Source organism: Oratosquilla oratoria, chromosome 9 (assembly GCF_046742065.1).
Source record: "Oratosquilla oratoria isolate Oo_2021 chromosome 9, ASM4674206v1, whole genome shotgun sequence".
NCBI classification, from domain to species: domain Eukaryota; kingdom Metazoa; phylum Arthropoda; class Malacostraca; order Stomatopoda; family Squillidae; genus Oratosquilla; species Oratosquilla oratoria.
In genome coordinates this window covers 68,153,364-68,173,332 of record NC_134785.1, presented here as the reverse complement: position 1 = coordinate 68,173,332, position 19,969 = coordinate 68,153,364, and the positions used below count along the sequence as shown (strand labels likewise).

Below are 19,969 nucleotides of genomic sequence, written 5' to 3'. Positions count from 1 at the left end.
ACACCCACCTACTCAACTCCCATCCACCCTCTCATTTTAGCTCTTCATGGATGAAGGGTTTATTTGTCTCCTGCCCATAAACACACTCAGGAACACAAGCTAAAACAAATTTTCACGATAACACCTAGCTTCATTCCCAATTTAAGTAGACTGCTGGAAGCTAATGGGCAAGTGAACTCAAAAATAACCATCCCAACCCCCAACCCACTTATGCTGTGGCAAGTCAAAGACCCTGTCAGTTGCAGCAAGCCCCTGGGTTTTTTTGGCCAATGTTGAGTTGCCTCCCCACATGGCTATGGCTATCAGGAAACAATGCAGCAAGCCAGCAAGGGGTCCCAGGAATCAAACTCACAATCACCTGTTCACAAATTGTATACGGTATTCCCAGGGATACCATACTGCTCAATAAATATAATAGATTATGCAACTACAATTCTTAATGGGCAGCAGTAATAGAAAAGAGGGGAGGTATATGAGGAAGAATTACAAAGAAATGAAGAAGCATGAGAGGTATGGAGTAAAAATGGTGGAAAAGGAAAAAAAAGAAAAAGAAAAAAAAAGCTTTGCAAGGAAAGAGGGAACAAAAGGAAAAGAGAGAGAGAGAGAGAGAGAGAGAGAGAGAGAGAGAGAGAGAGAGAGAGAGAGAGAGAGAGAGAGAGAGAGAGAGTGGAGAGAGAGTGGAGAGAGGAGAGTGGAGAGAGGAGAGTGGAGAGAGGAGAGTGGAGTGAGAGAAGAGAGGGAAGAGAGAGAAGAGAGGGAAGAGAGAGAGGAGAGTGGAGAGAGAGTGGAGAGAGGGGAGAGAGAGAGAGAGGGGAGAGAGGGGAGAGAGAGTGGAGAGGGGAGAGAGAGTGGAGAGGGGAGAGAGGAGAGAGAGAGAGAGAGAGAGAGAGAGAGAGAGAGAGAGAGAGAGAGAGAGAGAGAGAAAGGAGATATTGGGAAGAGAGAAAGGAGAGATAAGGAAGAGAGAGTGGAGAGATAGAGAGACAGACAGGAGAGACAGAGAGAGAGAGAGAGAGAGAGAGAGAGAGAGAGAGAGAGAGAGAGAGAGAGAGAGAGAGAGAGAATCTTTACATTTGTCTATTATGTCTTTTTTGTAGTTTCTTTTTTCTTCCCTGCATATTTTTACACATTCCTTTCTTAGTTTGATATATATTTGCAACTTTCCAGGATTTTTTCTTTTTTCCATCTTTTCCAAGCTCTGTTTCTATCTTTTGCCTCAGTACATTTTTTTGTTATACCAACACTTAATGTCCACCTTTTCCAGTTTTTGTTTTGGGACATATTTATGCACTCCTTCATTATAGATTTCTTTCAATATCGTCCATTTCTGTTCCACCTGTGTTTCTTCATTAACGGAGTTTTCCCAACTCGCTTCTTGAAAGAATTTTCTGAGTTTCCCTAAATCTGTTTTGTTATAAGTCTTCCTTTTCAGCATTTCTCATTTCTTCCCAAATATATTTCCTCTTTTAGTTTGAGCTGAAGTAGTATGCAGTCACTCTTCCCAATTGGTGTCTTGTATTCCATTTTATCCACAATTTCAGGCTCAACATAAATATAAAATCTAGTCTCGACAGCTCTTCATTATTTCTGTTATTCTCTTTTACCCATTGAGTCATTGTGTATTCAATGGTCAAGTTCAGTAGTATGTTTCCCCAAAGGTCCTCTCCACCCTATACTGTCATCTCCCAACATATTTCTTTAGAGTTAAAGTCACCCATAATTACTAAATTTCCTCCTTTCAGTATTTTATTTAATGCATGCCTTGTGTCTTCCAACATTTTAGAACTGTCACTCTCTTTCCAAGAATGTGTTTTGGGGGGGGGGGACATATATCACCACAATCTTTTTACTTTTCATTTCACTATTTTCAACTTTTATCATAATCAATTCCACATTATTTCCTTCTGTGATCTTTGTCACATTTAAGCCATTCTTAGTCAAAAACATAACTCCTCCACCCAGTTTTTTCAACACCATTTAGTGGTAGTGGACCTTTTAATTTCATCACAATTCCCTTTATATCTGAGCTTTTTTTTTTTTGCCAGATGACAATTCCCTTTATATCTGAGTTTTTTTTCTGCCAGATATTTAATCATTTGATTAATTTAATCCTGAAATCAGACCATCTATGTTAGTATAGGTTACTTTTAATTTTTTTCTTTTTCCTGTGTTTCCCTTCTTTTGATATACCATTTTCTCAGCCTTAAGTCCTGCACTCTCAAAAAACTTGTTCTTTTTGGTCTCCGTTCTTCTCTCATTTTTTTCATTAGCTTCATTTTTTGGTGTTGTTTTCCTCTCTTTTTCCTCATCGCTCATTTCCTTTTTTATCCATATATTTTTGTAGTTTCCACTTTTTGCCAACTTTGCTGTTTTTGTTAATACTTCTTCTATTATCATTTGACCTTAGTTTAATTTTTAAAGGTAAATTCTTTTCTTTATAGTATTGTCCTATTCAATGCATTCTTTATTTCCTTTTCCATCTCTTGCCCATCATCTTGTACCTCTTTCAGAATTTATTTTGCTATTTCTTTCTCCTCTTTTTCTCTAGTACCTAGCTATATTGTGTTTTTCTTTTGTGCCATATACCACTATGCATTTTTTTTTATCCACTGTGTCCCTGCACATAAGTGTATGTGCACATAAGTATAATATCTAATGCAGCAATAATACAAAACAATGAACTTCCTTCTAGAGTGCACCTATTTCCTGGACCCAAACTCCATTTACATGCACTACCACAATTTAGATCTGTCTGTCCTCTCACCTCATGCTACTTGACTTAACTTTGTTAAACACTAATCTATTACCACCCCAAAATATTTCCAACTCAAAAACATGGGAATACAGTACCTTCCAAATCCACTACCTCCTGTGAGGGTTCTGCCTCCATAGGTTCTGTGGAAATCAATAAGTTATATTAGTTTAAGTACCTTATGCAGTACACTTACGTGTGCTACATTTCCCCTCCCTTGTAAGGAAGGCTAAACTAATGTTTGAAACTTCTCTGCCTATCAAAGATTAAAGTTTAAAATACTGCAGTAGTTTCAAAACGGCACAGTCTTTTTTAACCTTTTGAATTGCTACACATTTCTTCTATTTTTACATTTCTTGCATGCTGAGCATCTACCCATTATTTCTTTTCATTATAAACTACTGTACTATGCATGTGCATGAATGTGTGTATATGTGTGTGTGTATATATATATATATATATATATATATATATATATATATATATATATATATATATATATATATATATATATATATATATATATGCGAATAAATCACAAAAACACGTGATTCACAAAATGTGTAATAAAACCAATTGGAAAATAAAATGAAAGGTGACCAAAGGTTTTCACCTATTTAAGACATTTTCAAAGGTTTTTGAAAATGTCTTAGACAAAAATGTTCAGTCACCTTTCATTTTATTTTCCAAGTGGTTTTATTACACACACACACACACATATATATATACATACATACACCAAGGCTTTTTTCCCCTTACAAGGGAGGTAGCCAAAAAGGAAAAGGCATAAAATCATTCCCACCCATTCCATATATATATATATATATATATATATATATATATATATATGTAATGGCATTAACCCTCCCTTATACACACATTATTTGGTCTGCTGTGTGTAAGCACCCAGGTACAACTTACTCCCAATAAATGTAAAGTCTTAAGATTCACATAAAACTTCAGGTGTACATCTATAACTGATGCTTATTTGTCTTCACAAGAATTCTACCTGGGGATACTGTTATTTAATATAAATATTACCTGAGGAAGCTGTGCCTGCTTTTCTCATGAGGTAAAGGAATGGTAAAGGGCTACAGCCCTTCCCATCCCAAAAATTTGGTACATTACATTATCAATATGAAGTACATCATAAATAAAAAATCACAAATTTACATCTACAAGCAAAATGTACTCCATCATTTAAAGGCAGGTTTCAACCTTGACAAGTTTGTGTATAGACTAAGTGAAGTCCAAACATGTTTGAAAATAGCAACTATCAACAAATATGGCAGAGAAAACACTTTGTGAGAAAATAATAGTACATTCTGCTCTTTGGAATTTTCTCACATCCTAGAGAAACCCTTAGCAAATGAAATGTACTACCAAGTTTTTATCTTTACAGGGTGGGTCTGTAAGTCACACATATTCAGCAGAGGATGTTATTTTTCTACATTTACTCAATTTGGTTCATCCTCGATTCTGGTTTACACCAATATTTAACACTGGTAGGTGTGAGCCAAGAACTGCTGTGTTCATACTCAAGTATCCTGCTGACCTTTATAGTTGAACATTAACACAGCTATATTGCACAATAGTAAGTTTTAAAGCATGTTACATGAATTCAAATGCAAAAAGTAAAAAGTAAGGTTTAATACAAATTTTGGATGTCATTACATAAACAATACAAATATTTTCACACAACCGATATAAAAGTGTACCACAAAGACAAATTTTCCAGTTTGCTTGATGTACCTTTATTGTATGCAATGTAAAAGTTAGAGGGATTAGGAAAAACCCCCATCACCCCCTGCTGCTGCTACCATGTCTGGTGAGCAGCATCATACCAATACACCAAAAGATCCCATCCCTTTATTAGTGGAATGGCCAAGCATTTTACAGTATCATCTTGCATTATGCTTCCCATCATAAGCTCCCCCATTTCTTTATAACCTTCATTATACAATCCCTTCATTACTGCCAACCACCACCATCTATTCATTCTATAATTCACTACCTTTCATGTTCTCCCCCCATTCTCCTTATTCCACAATGTTTTTTTTTTTTTTCAATTTAGCACCTTCAAACACATTCATTCCTCTTCTATACATATTTCTCTCTTATCCCACACTCCTTCCCATACAACTCCTAGCTTTAACTAGTATTCCACATTTCTCCGTCTTTTGCCTTCAAAACATGTCCCTCCTTTTCCTTTTTTTTTTTCCACTAAATATCTACTATCAATTTCCCTTCCACTTGATAATGATGCGACAATTACTGTACTCTCCCCTGAGCACATTGGCATCCAGAATTCTTCCATTCCTTCTCTTGGGCACCACTACAGTCCATTAATGCCCTTTCAATACCCTCCCACTAAACACCCTCATGAACATATCTTGTTTACTATCAATTTCACTTTCAGTACACAATCCTGTACACCTTTCAACTGCCATTCTTTCCTGTCTTCCCATACTTCCCTACTCCACCTATTGGCTTACCTCTGACTCAAGCATTAAGATCCCTAAACACCACTAAATTTATATTCTCCCAAAATTCTACATGTGCCAAGTTTGGGAGCTTAGACCTGTACCAAAATCATATACATTCACTAATGTCCACATCTCTCATCCTTTGCCAACGTCCACAACAACACTTCCCATACCATACAACACATAATGGAAGACTGCATTATACACAATCATGCACGCAAACAACACAACATACACTCTATAAAGGATTTGTGGGAAAACCCAGTTTCGGCTGTGGCCTTCCTTGGGGAGACGGGACTGCTCAACAACAACAACAACAACAACACTTCCTTCATTCCACTACACACTTAGCTATCTTATATTTACCATTAAAGCTACTCCTTCCCTCCCTCACCATCTTGCCACTCTTGACATCCTACCCACCATGTTCCAACTCACTTTCCCCATTGTATCACTCAATACAAAAACATCCATCTTTCTATTCACAAACATCAAGTGTCTCCCCAGATCTCCTTTACAGAAGATCCATAGTTCCAACAATTAAGAAAATAGACACCCAACAAAATTAATAAAACATTGAGAATAATGACAGGATGCACCAAAACTACTCCCAATAAACAATCTGCAAACAAAAACTAATATTCACCCCATAGAACACACAAAATAATTGGCACACAGTTCTATGCAAAAGCCCTCAATTCTATTCACCAGTGTATCAAAAAAGTGTAAGTACTAACATTAATCTGTGCACTTGAGGACTTATTCCAAAATATGACATACAGCTCCTTTACAGAAGGATCCAACAGCTAAACCTGCTAAGTCTCCACCACTTCCACTATATAGCAACCCAACCCCATTTCATATATGTGTTAAATAAACAAGAATAAGCAAGAAATATGGTAATTGAAATACACTTATTACCATGAATGGATCTGTGGGAAGACAAAACAATTTTGAGGGTCAGCCTGTACTGAAAATAAATTCATGAGTTTAATGATTAGGAGGCTGGGTGAGTCAACTTGCAATAGAAAACTAACTTTCTGAACAGTATCACAGTTTCTGTTGTAACAGTAAAGAATGCAAAAATAAGGTACAACAGAATCAACTGAGAAAGCAAGTGTCAAGTATACTAACAATTAAGAGACTTCTGGTCATTATCCATTCCAGATGGCATAGCCATGGTCAAGAATTTTTTCAATATTTACAACACTACAATTGATCAAGTTAGTAAGAGACAGGTTATGTAATTCAAGAGACCCTCCCCCATTTGATTCCTGTTGTAAAAGTAGTTATTAGCACAAAATTATGTTTTCCTACAACCTCAAGTTTATGGAGGTACCAAGTTAAATGTCTACTTGATGTAGCTTTCCATAAACACATCAGTGACAATTATGAAAAATAAAAATATGGTAATATGATTGAAGTCCTACGATCATCTCGTCACATGTACATGCACAGAAGCAACCAGTCTTCCTAATAACAAGTAGGTTCATATTTCTGGCTTACTCCATCCAGAAAGTCTTTGATAATCCACTCAATTAACTGTTACAGTCTTCAGACTGTCACACCTTGGACATCAAACAGAGATTACAAAACAGGAAATAAAAAACTGACCACAAGCACAATGAACACAAATTGGAGAGAAAAGCTCAATTAATGCCAAAACCACAATTCAAGAGAATTCCACAGCAAAGCAAAACAATATTCACTACATAAATTACAGATGCACAGAGAAGTTCTTAACATCATCCTGGACAATCACCTAGATGACTTGTTTGTAGTTCAACAACTGGAACTACAAAAGTAGAGTACCCATGCTGCAAATTCACACATGATGAAATTATCATTAATATCAATAAGAGTTCACCAATGCATCTATCGTTATGGACAATATCATGCCACAACTGAAAAGTACTTAAATTTTGGTGTTGATCTGACTAGCAAGAAAAAGTCATATATAATTGTATAGTATCCATCTTAGAAGCAATGGAAAACTGCTACAATCTTACGAGATGGAATTACATCATCTCTTCTTCGGATACCTTTGAACAAATGGATACATCAGTGAATCATGCCTCCATTAGATGCAGAACTGCATCAGACAAAACACTCAAGTCACTAACTTCCTCACTCTCCATGGGTCAGTGACGTTAGAAAAATGGACAAGTGGAAAGGAATTGGCACGATCACAACTGACAGAACAATTTTATAATTTTTAACTATATTCAGTAATGCTGTTATTGTTTATCAATAATGTAATTTAAAATAATTTCCATATATAAAAAATAAAGAAATAAAAAATATTAAGCAAAATATAATGCAAAATCAATTACTATCCAAAACCGTACAAATAGACATTAATAACATACACAACATACATACACAAAACACCTCACATCTTATGTATGTGAATACAGCTCAGCTGTTGTCAATATACCTAAAGATGTTATAAATAATGTTACTAAACGTATGACATATGTTGCTTAAATCTGACCAAAAGTCATATTTTTTCACGTTCCTCCACACCTGCTAAAAAACAATTTTACACAGCAAAATCTCTAATCAACATTCCAGCCTTCAGCATGCTCAAAACTGGAACCTATCTGGACAGAAAAAATCTATACTTGTAGTAGGTAAAGCAACATTATTGTTTGATTTAATATCTGGTAAGCTGAGCTTATACAGCCACTTCACGTGAAAATCGTCAAAATTACTTTTCCATGTATCAAAATTTATGAAGATGTACTATACTGTATCCTGTAGTTGACAATGATATCCAATTAGGATGTTCATATGATGTCATTCATCCAGCACCCAGATTTTTTTTGTGGCGGCTATTAGGAAGTTATACAATAAGTAGCTCCTGGAGGAAGTGATGGTGGTGTTTGAGGAGGAGACTGATCTGGATATAAAGGGGAAGCATACTCTGAAGAACCTGCAGAAGTACAATTTAATGTCACAATCTTCAACTGGATCAAAATCATAGGACAAAGTATCCATATCCACTCTGAAGAAAATTGCCAATGCTGATGGATGAGAAATAAAATCTTGACCTTGATGGGTTTGTGGATGGAAGCTTCACCACCTCTGGAAAGGTGGTCAAGGATGAACTACAATTGGTTCAGTTGATACATGGTATTCTGGTTTCTAGCCAATGACCATGAAGAGATGACTGCTTCAGTTAATGTTGTCAAGACAGAGAGAGAGAGACAACAATGAAGACCAAGACCTCAGTCACATTCCTTGCCTAGGAAAGGTCTGGAGTCTTCATATGCTCATCAAGTGCATCAAGCACTAAAAATATATATTTTTTGCTGCTCCCAAAATTGTAGGCACTTCCACTCCACTATGACTGTGGAGCTCCGATCCAGCACCAGCAATCAGGGATGTGCAGGTTTCACCTCAGGACATCCTCCAGCCTGCTACCCCCTTCATCCAATGCCATCACCATCACATCCTTCAGTAACTCCAACTCCTCTTTTTGAACCAGAGCCAAGCATATGCTCCACACCTGATGATGCTCCTGCTTCACCTGTGTCTGCTGCTGGCTCTTCCATGTCAGCTGCTTCTGCTTCATCACATATGTTGTCTCTGGTATCATCTTCGGCAGTGTCGGAAATCACTACGGAACCGTCTTCCATAGTGCCATTGGCATCCATTCCAGCCCCATCCTCTGTGCCTTTGAAAGATACTTGGGATGAAGGCAAGCAGATGTAACATCCTTATGAGCACCATGGCATGCAGAAAAACATGCAAAATGTTTGACACGAAAGGCTAGGTTTATTGTTATAGTTTTCTGAAACTATTCAAGAGTTCAAGAGAGAGTGAGAGCTTGAAAGACAGCATGAGAGCTTAATAGAGTGCTTCAGATTGAGAGGTTGAGTGTGCTTGAGAGAAAGAGAGCTTGATAGTAAAGCTCAATTACTGCCGAAACCACAATGCTGACCAACAGCCAACTCAAAAGGATTCCATGGCAAAGCAAACCAGTTTTTTTTTTTTTCTGGACAATGAACTTGAAGACATTAGTAGTTCAACAACCAGAATTACTAAGTTTATAACCCTTGATCAATTCGTGAGCATCAATGCTAAAAGTTTCCTTAGTGATGAAAATATCATTATCAACAAATTAATCATTAATCAATGCCTCTATCCTTACAGACAATACACTGCTGCTGAAAATGTTTTTGGTGTTGATTTAGCTAGCAAGAAGAGGCTGTATATAAGTGTATCCTTCCTCTTCAAAGCAATGAAAAACTGCTACAATCTTAGAAGTTGGAACAAGATCATTTCTTCTTTGGATACCTTTGAACAAGCCTATATATCAATGAACTGTGCCTACATTAGATGCCAAACTGCATCATACAAAGCACTCGTCATTTATTTGATCACTTCCCATTGGTTAACATTAGAAAATTGTCACTTTGTCCTTTATGCCTTTTTGCAGCTATAAGCATGTGGACAGTTTTGAAGCCATTTTCCGCAATCTCCATGAAGGAACAGAATTAGTACAATCACTATTGACAGAACAATATCATAATTTTAACAAATAAGTTCCGTAATGCTGTTATTATTTTCTGACAATGTTTCTGAAAATTATTTCTATTAAAGAAAGAAAAAGGAAAGAAGAAATAAAGATATTAAAATAAAATCTTGAAATTTACAAAAAAAAAAAAAAGGAAATACAAATCATATGTACACAAAACACCTTACACTTATGTACATAAACACAGCTCAGCTGTTATCAATGTAACTAAGGATGTGATGAATAATAGGAATCTAAACTTGTGACATTAAGTGTTTCAATCTGACCAAGTCATAATTTAGATGTATACCCACACCTGCTATAAAACAAGGAATCTTATACAGCAAAAGCTTTACTTAGCATCCCTCCTTCAGCTTGCTCACAATTGGCATAAATTTGGTAAGAAAAATTCTGTACCTGTGGAGTAAAGCTACACTTCTGGCTGATTTAATAGCTGGTAAACGCTGAGCTTATAGCTTATACAGCAATTTCATGTGAAGATCATCACAATTCCTTTTTCATGTAACAAAATTATGAAGAATATGTACTATGCTGTATCCTGTAGTTGACAATAATATCCAATTAGGATGTTCTGTCAATCATCCAGCTCCTAGATTCCTTTGTGGGAGCAATAGGGAAGGTATTTTTTGTGGTGGCTATAGGGAAGTTATACCATAAGCAGATCCTGGAGGAAATGATGGTGCTTGAGGAGGACACTTATCTAGATACAGGGGGAAGCATACTCTAAAGAATCTGCAGAATTATAATCTAATGTCACAATCTTCAGCTGGATGAAAACATGGGATAAAGTATCCATATCCACTCTGAAGAAAATTGACAATGCTGACGGATGAGAAACTAAATCTTGAACCTTGTTGGGTTTGTGGATGGAATCTTGACCATCAAGGATGAACTAAAACTGGTTTAGTTGATACATGGTATTCTGGTTTCTAGACAGTCACTATGAAGAGATGACTGCTTCAGTTAATGTTGTCAAGACATAGAGAGAGACAACAATGAAGACCAAGACCTCAGTCACATTCCTTGCCTAGGAAAGGTCTGGAGTCTTCATATGCTCATGAAATGAACTAAGCACCTAAAAAAAATTGGTCTACTTCTCCCAAAATTGTAGGCACCTCCACTCCACAATGCCTGTGAAGCACCGATCCAGCACCAACAATAAGGAATATGCAGCCTTCATCTCTAGACATCCTCCAGCCTGCTACCCCCTTCATCCAATGCCATCACCATCACATCCTTCAGTAACTCCACCTCCTCTTCTTGAACCTGATGATGCTCCTGCTTCACCTGTGTCTGCTGCTGGCTCTTCCATGTCAGCTGCTTCTGCTTCTTCAGATGTGTTGGTTCTGATAACATCCTCGGCAGTGTCAGAAGTCACTATGGACCCATCTTCTACATTGCCACTGCCATTTATTCCTGTTCCATCCTCTGCGCCTTTGGAAGATACTAGTGATGAAGATGAGCAGAACATCTTAATGATCACCATGGCATGCAAAAAACATGCAATATGTAGGTCACAAAAGGCAAGGTTTAGTGTTGGTGTCTGTTGAAATTGAAGAGCTTGAAAAAGTGACTGAGAGAGAGAGATCTTGATAACAAAGCTTACTTGACACCAAATCACAATGGTGCCAACTGCCAACCCAAGAGGATTCAATAGCAAAGCAGTATTCACTGCATAAATTGGAAATGCACAAATTCTTTTTATCCTGAAGACTTATTTGTGGTAACAACTGGAACTACAAAGTTTTACAACCCATGATCAACTCATGAGTACCAATGCTGCAAATTGTCAGTGATGAAATTATCATTTTTATCAACAAGAGTTTACTGATGCATCTATCCTTGTGGATAATATCACACCAATGCTGAGAATAACAAAGATTTTGTTGTTTTAGCTAGCAACAAGAGGGCATACATAATTGTATCTTTTATCTTTGAAGCAATGAAACACTGATAAAACCAGAGTTCAAACTAGTTCATCTCTTCTTTGAACACTTTTGAACAAATACCCATGAATCATGCCTCCATTGGATACATAACTACATCATACAATGCACTCTCAAGTCACTAATTTGCTCAATCTCCATTGATCACTGACATTAGATAATGTCACTTTGTCCATTGTGCCTTCTTGCACACTTTTAATAAGAATGTGGACACTACTCCGAAACTATTTTCCCCAATCTCCTTGAAAGAACAGAATTTGCACAATCACTACTGACAGCAATTTTAAACCTTAACAAATAAATTCAGTAATGGTTACTTTTTTCCCTATAATTTTACTGAAAATAATTTCCTTAAAAGAGAAAAAAGAGAAAATAACACAAATAAATAAAAAATTTAAAGCAAAACATAGGCACTTGGAAATACAAATCATAAGTAAACATCTTATGCCTCATGTAAGTAAACACAACTTAGCTGTTGTCAATGTAGCTCAAGATGTGATAAGTAATAGGAATACTAAACTTATGACATAAGCTGACCATAAGTTATATATTCTTAGATATACGACCACACCTGTTATAAAATAAAGAATCTTACACTGTAAAAGCTATATACACTCCAGCCTTAAGCTTGCTCAAAATTGCTACTGGTTGATTTAATATCTGGTAAGCTCTGAGCTTATATGGCCACTTAATGTGGAAATCATCACAACTGCAGTTTCATGTATCAAAACTATGAAGGATATGTACTATACAGTACATAATGCAGTTGACTAAAAATATCCTTTTAAGAAGTTTTACAACAAGCAGCTCCTGGAGGAAGTGATGGTGTACTTGAGGAGACTAGTCTGTATATAAGGGGGAAGCATACTTTGAAGAACTTGCAGAATTATAATGATGTCACAATTTTCAACTGGATCAAAGCATAGGACAAAGTATCCATATCCACTCTTAAAGAAAATTGCCAATGCTGATGAATAAGAAATAAAATCTTGACCTTGATGGGTTTGTGGATGGAAGCTTCACCACCTCTGGAAAGGTGGTCAAGGATGAACTAAAACTGGTTCAACTTGATGCATGGTATTCTGGTTTCTAGCCAATGACCATGAAGAGAAGGTGCTTCAGTTAATGTTGTCAAGACAGAGAGAGAGACAACAATGAAGACCAAGACCTCAGTCACATTCCTTGCCTAGGAAAGGTCTGGAGTCTTCATATGCTCATGAAATGTACTAAGCACCTAAAAAAATTGGTATACTGCTCCCAAAATTGTAGCCACCTCCACTTCACAATGCCTGTGAAGCAACGATCCAGCACCAGCAATCAGGGATGTGCAGGCTTCATCTTTGGACATCCCCCGGCCTACTTCCCCCTTCATTCAATGCCATCACCATCACAACCTTCAGTAATTCCACCTCCTCTTTTTGAACCAGAGCCAAGCATATGCTCCACACCTGATGATGCTCCTGCTTCACCTATGTCTGCTGCTTGTTCTTCTGTGTCAGCTGCTTCTGCTTCTTCAGATGTGTTGGTTCTGATAACATCCTCGGCAGTGTTGAAAATCACTACGGACCCATCTTCTACATTGTCACTACCATTCATTCCAGATCCATCCTCTGCGCCTTTGGAAGATACTAGGGATGAAGACGAGCAGAACATCTTAATGATCACCATGGCATGCAAAAAACATGCAATATGTAGGTCATGAAAGGTAAGGTTTAGTCTTGATGTCTGTTGAAATTGAAGAGCTTGAAAAAGTGACTGAGTGAGAGCTTGAGAGAGAGACAATCTAGATAACAAAGCTTACTTAACACCGAAATCACAATGGTGAACAACTGCCAACCCAAGAGGATTCCATAGCAAAGCAGAAGTATTCACTGCATAAATTGGAAATGCACAAATTCTTTTTATCCTGAAGACTTATTTGTAGTAACAACAGAACTACAAAATTTTATAACCCATGATCAATTCATGAGTACCAATGCTGCATATTGTCAGGTGATGAAATTATCAATATTAACAACAAGAGTTAACTGATGCATCTATCCTTGCGGATAATATCACACCAATGCTGAAAATTATTTGAAGATTTTGTTGTTTTAGCTAGCAACAAGAGGGCATACATAATTGTATCCTTTGAGGCAATGAAACACTGTTTCTAAAACCAGAGTTCAAACTAGTTCATCTCTTCTTTGAATATTTTTTAACAAACATTCGTGAATCATGCCTCCATTAGATACATAAGTGCATTGTACAATGCACTCTCAAGTCACTAATTTGCTCAATCCCCATTGGTCAATGACATTAGAAAACTATCACTTTGTACTTTGTGACTTCTTGCACACCTTTAATAAGCTTATGGACACCTCTGAAACCATTTTCCCCAATCTCCTTGAAGGAACATAATTTGCACAATCACTACTGACATAGCAATTTTAAACTTTAACAAATAGTCAGTAGTGGATATTTTTTTCTTATAATTTTACTGAAAATAATTTCCTTGAAAGAGAAAAAAATATATATAAAATAACATAAATAAATAAAATCTGAAAAACAAAATATAAGAACTTAAGGAAATACAAATAAGTAAAAATCTTTCACCTTATGTACACAAACACAACTCAGCTGTTGTGAATGTAGAAAAGAATCTTAGAAAGTAAAAGCTATCAACATTCCACCTTCTGCTTGCTCAAAATTGGCATGAATTTCATCAGAAAAATCTATAAATGAAGTAGAATTTTTTTTACTGGTTGATCTAATATCTGGTAAGCTCTGAGCTTATATGGTCATTTAATGTGAAAATCCTCACAAATGCAGTTTCATGTATCAAGACTACAAAGGATATGTACTATACAGTACATATTGCAGTTGACTATATTCTTTTAGGATGGTCACATGATGGCTATAGGGGAGTTATACCATAAGCAGATCCTGGACGAAATGATGGTGTACTTGAGGACATTAATCTGGATACAAGGGGAAACCACAATCTTAAGAACCTATAGAATTATAATATAACATCACAATCTTCAACTGGATCAGAGCATGGGACAAAGTATCCATATCCACTCTTAAAAAAATTTGCCAATGCTGATGGATAAGAAATAAAATCTTGACCTTGATGGGTTTGTGGATGGAAGCTTCACCTCTGGAAAGGTGGTCAAGGATGAACTAAAACTGGTTCAGTTGATACATGGTATTCTGGTTTCTAGCCAATGACCATGAACGGATGGTGCTTCAGTTAATGTTGTCAAGACAGAGAGAGAGGCAACAATGAAGACCAAGACCTCAGTCATGTTCCTTGCCTAGGAAAGGTCTGGAGTCTTCATATGCTCATATGTACTAAGCACCTAAAAAAATTGGTCTACTGCTCCCAAAATTGTAGGCACCTCCACTCCACAATGACTGTGGAGCACTGATCCAGCACCAATAATCAGGAATGTGCAGGTTTCATCTCTAAACATCCTCCAGCCTACTACCCCTTTCATTCAATGCCATCACCATCACATCCTTCAGTAACTCCACCTCCTCTTTTCGAACCAGAGCCAAGCATATGCTCCACACCTGATGATGCTCCTGTTTCACCTGTGTCTGCTGCTGGTTCTTCTATGTCAGATGCTTCTGCTACATCATATATGTTGTCTCTGGTATCTTCCTCAGCAGTGTCGGAGGTCACAACGGAACCATCTTCTATATTGCCACTGGCACCCATTCTAGACCCATCTTCTGTGCCTTTGGAAGATACTTGGGATGAGGGAGAGCAAATGCAACATCCTTATGAGCGCCATGACATGCAGAAACACATCCAAAGTGTTTGACATAAAAGGCAAGGTTGTGTTATGGTCTGTTGAAACTATACAAGAGATTTTCAAAGCTTTGAGAGGTTGAGAAAGTTAGAGAAATTGAGAGTTAGGACACTGGAGATTGAGAGGATGAGCTTACAAGAGAGAGCTTGATAATAAAGCTCAATTAACACCAAAACAATATTGACCAACTAGTAACTCAAGAGAGTTCCATAGCAAAGCAAAATAGTCTCAACTGCATGATCAATTCTTGAGTACTAATGCTGTAAATCCTCAAATGATGACATTATCAACAAGAGTCCACCAATATATCTATCTTTGTGGATAATATCACACCACTACTGAGAAGTGGTTTTCTTTTTGTGTTTATTTAGCTAGCAAGAAGAGGGCATATATAACTGTATGGTATCCTTCATCTTTTAAGCAATGAAACACTGCTACAAAATGAGTTGGAACTAGTTCATCTCTTCTTTGGATACCTTTTAACAAATTGGTAGATGTTGTCTCCATTACATATACAACTGAATCATACAATGCACTCTCAATTTATTCACTCTTCATAGGTCAACATTAGAAAAGTCACTTTCTCTTTTGTGCTTTCTTAAAGAGCTGGCTAGTGGACACAGTTTTTATTTTAAAGTACTTTCCTCAATCTCCATGGAAACAGAATTGGCATCATCACCATGACATAATTTTATAGTTTTGACAATTAAATTCAGTAATTCTGTTATCATTACTTGACAATGTTTCTGAAAATAATTTCCTTTAAAAATAATAAAGAATTGTGATAATATAATAAAAGATTAAAAATATCATAACACAAAAATATAGAGAAAGCAATTACTATCCAAGTCCTTACAAATAGACACTTAAAAATTACAAAACATATGTAAACAAAACACCTTACACCTAGTATGAACACAGCTCGGCTGTTGTCATTGTAGCTTAGGATGTGAAAAATAATAGGAATATAACTTGTGGCATGAACTGTTTAAATCTGACCAGAAGTCATGTATTTTTAGATGTACACAACTGTTATCTAAAAAAGTCTTGCACAGTAAAAACTCTAACCAGCATTCCAGCCTTCAGGATGCTTAAAACTGCCACATATCTGGCCAACAAAAAAATTATATTTGTAGTAGGTAAAGAAAAACTACTGGTTGATTTAATATCAGGTAAGCTCTGAGCTTATACAGCAATTTCATGTGAAAATCATCACAATTCCTTCTTCATGTATTATCAAAGATATACATGTGTACTATATGTACATCCTGCAGTTGACTTAAAATTTATTAGGATGTTCATATGATGTCATCCATTCAGCTCCAAGATTTCTTTTTTTGTGGCTGCAATAGGGAAGGTATTTTTTGTGGTGGGAATTGGGAAGTTATACAATAAGCAGCTGCTGGAGGAAGTGATGGTGGTGTTTGAGGAGGAGACTGATCTGGATATAAAGGGGGAAGCATACTCTGAAGAACCTGCAGAAGTACAATTTAATGTCACAATCTTCAACTGGATCAAAATCATAGGACAAAGTATCCATATCCACTCTGAAGAAAATTGCCAATGCTGATGGATAAGAAATAAAATCTTGACCTTGATGGGTTTGTGGATGGAAGCTTCACCATCTCTGGAAAGGTGGTCAAGGATGAACTACAATTGGTTCAGTTGATACATGGTATTCTGGTTTCTGGCCAATGACCATGAAGAGACGACTGCTTCAGTTAATGTTGTCAAGAATAAGAGAGAGACAACAATGAAGACCAAGACCTCAGTCACATTCCTTGCCTAGGAAAGGTCTGGAGTCTTCATATGCTCATGAAATGTACTAAGCACCTAAAAAAATTGGTCTACTGCTCCCAAAATTGTAGGCGCCTCCACTCCACTATGACTGTGGAGCTCCGATCCAGCACCAGCAATCAGGGATGTGCAGGCTTCACCTCAGGACATCCTCCAGCCTGCTACCCCCTTCATCCAATGCCATCACCATCACATCCTTCAGTAACTCCACCTCCTCTTTTCGAACCAGAGCCAAGCATATGCTCCACACCTGATGATGCTCCTGCTTCACCTGTGTCTGCTGCTGGTTCTTCCATTTCAGCTGCTTCTGCTTCATCACATATGTTGTCTCTGGTATCATCCTCGGCAGTGTCGGAAATCACTATGGAACCGTCTTCCATAGTGCCACTGGCATCCATTTCAGCCCCATCCTCTGTGCCTTTGGAAGATACTATGGATGAAGGCTAGCAGATGTAACATCCTTATGAGCACCATGACATGCAGAAAAACATGCAAGGTGTTTGATATGAAAGGCAAGGTTTAAATTTATAGTCTGTTGAATCCGTAAAGAGCTTGAGAGAGAGCTTGAGAGAGACTGTGAGGGACTGAGTGAGACAGATGGAGAAAGTCAGACAGACGGAGAAAGGGAACGTAAAACAGAAAGTGTGACAGACAGAGAAAGGGACAGAAACAGAGACAGAGATGGAGAAAGAGGAACTGAGACAATGAAAGAGACAGACTGAGACTGAGATAGACAGACAGAGACAGATGGAGAAAGTGAGTGACAGAGAGAGATATGATGGGATATGAGATATTAAGAGATATTAAGAGAGAGAGAGAGAGAGAGAGAGAGAGAGAGAGAGAGAGAGAGAGAGAGAGAGAGAGAGAGAGAGAGAGAGAGAGAGAGAGAGAGAGAGAGAGAGAGAGAGAGAGAGAGAGAGAGAGAGAGAGAGAGAGAGAGAGAGAGAGAGAGAGAGAGAGAGAGAGAGAGAGAGAGAGAGAGAGAGAGAGAGAGAGAGAGAGAGAGAGAGAGAGAGAGAGAGAGAGAGAGAGAGAGAGAGAGAGAGAGAGAGTGAGAGAGAGAGAGAGAAAAGATAGAGAGAGAGAGAGAGAGCGAGAGATAGAGAGAGAGAGAGAGAGAGAGAGAGAGAGGAGAGAGAGAGAGAGAGAGAGAGAGAGAGAGAGAGAGAGAGAGAGAGAGAGAGAGAGAGAGAGAGAGAGAAGGGCATGGTGAAGGAGAGGATAGTTATCATAAACTGTAGTTTACAAGCACTTTTATACTTATGGATAAGACAGAGTAAGAGAGTTTCACTTATATTTCTAAGATAACCCATCTGCTCAATGTATCTTGTGTTTCTGCTCTCTAATGAAAATGCTGTATTAGGGCAATAGCCCATTGTGATTATGGAGCTAATGGCAAAATCCTGAGATGTGGATGGTTGACAACCTATGATATATCACACCATTACCTAAGGTTCCTCTTGCAGTAGACCTGCAGCCCCATGGAATCAGCCACAGTCCACTGTTCAGCCCAAAAGTTACTCAAGTTTAGAGATTTTGTGTTGTTGACTAGATCCTGTGAAAACAGGGTAGTGTTGACCAAGGTATTCAATGTCTCCTGTGTGGTGGAGACTTGCAGTCCCCAGGGAACCAACCACAAGCCACAAGTCCATCAGTGACGAGATTTTGTGTTGTTGACTAGATAGGGTGAGAATAGGATATAGGCAAAGTGTTCGGTGTCTTGTGTGTGGTTACTGTATCTTGGGCAGTTGAAGAGTGAATGAGTAAATTTTAAACCTGTTCCATTGACTAGGAACACCTGTTTGCCCTCTTGTACTCTTGTACTGTCAGGACTCGAGATTTATTCATGCAGTACACTGGGACTCGCTGGTACCATCCTCTATTGATGCAACTCCACGATACTTTCTCACAAAATTAAATTCTTAATAACAGGTAAATATTTATGTACAGGAGTACACAATGTAAATCCCTTTAGCAGATACATGGGGTATGTCTCGCATGGAAAGTATGCCTGCCGATACAGTATACTTAACTGTTGTCACAAACACATAAAAATGAGAATATCTGACCAGCTCAGTAAAGTGTTAATGCAGTGTTACACTCTTAATATCATTGGCTCCCTGAGGATTTCCCCAACTGGAAAGATATATCAGCACTTATAACATATTTAGTATTGCTGTGGCTACAACCAACAAACACATATGGCTTTTCCATGTATCTGTAGACAAGACATTTTAAAATTGTCAATAGTAAATATATATATGCATGCATATACTTATACAATAAACAATGAAAAAAAAATGTACTACATATCAAGGGTAATAACAACTAACCCTGGCTTTCACCAAAGGCATTAACCTATAAAATTTTACACTTGTTTTACCTTTGTCTTCTTACACTATATAAGTGTAAAATTCATGTTCCAGAAATAAAGTATAAAATGTCTTCCTCCCATTTACAACCATTGTAATACAGAACACCCAATAAACTTTACAGAAACAGTCAATAAGCTGACTATCACCAACGTCAAACATACTCTAAACATTAAAAATACCATGGGGTCTAGTAGGTAATTACTATGCACAACTACTTTCATTAATGAAAATAATCAGTATAGAAGGCCAAGACGGTGATGGCACAGAGAA

General features: G+C 37.3%; 1 protein-coding gene across 33 annotated transcripts in view; it reads right to left on the bottom strand.

Annotated features, from left to right (window-relative positions):
* The window catches only part of LOC143028527 (tRNA (uracil-5-)-methyltransferase homolog A-like), a 68,610-nt gene that overhangs the window by 27,581 nt on the left and 21,060 nt on the right, over window positions 1-19,969 (bottom strand). For 9 of the 33 annotated variants that reach the window (XM_076190770.1, XM_076190773.1, XM_076190777.1 and 6 more), the window contains one exon: window positions 2,851-2,895. In XM_076190770.1, coding sequence (XP_076046885.1) covers window positions 2,851-2,895 — 45 coding nt within the window. Of the gene's footprint in view, window positions 1-2,850; window positions 2,896-8,749; window positions 8,918-11,047; window positions 11,283-13,175; window positions 13,344-15,306; window positions 15,454-17,574; window positions 17,743-19,969 lie in introns of those variants that run through there. The other 24 variants (XM_076190779.1, XM_076190780.1, XM_076190753.1 and 21 more) reach the window with 12 other exon arrangements.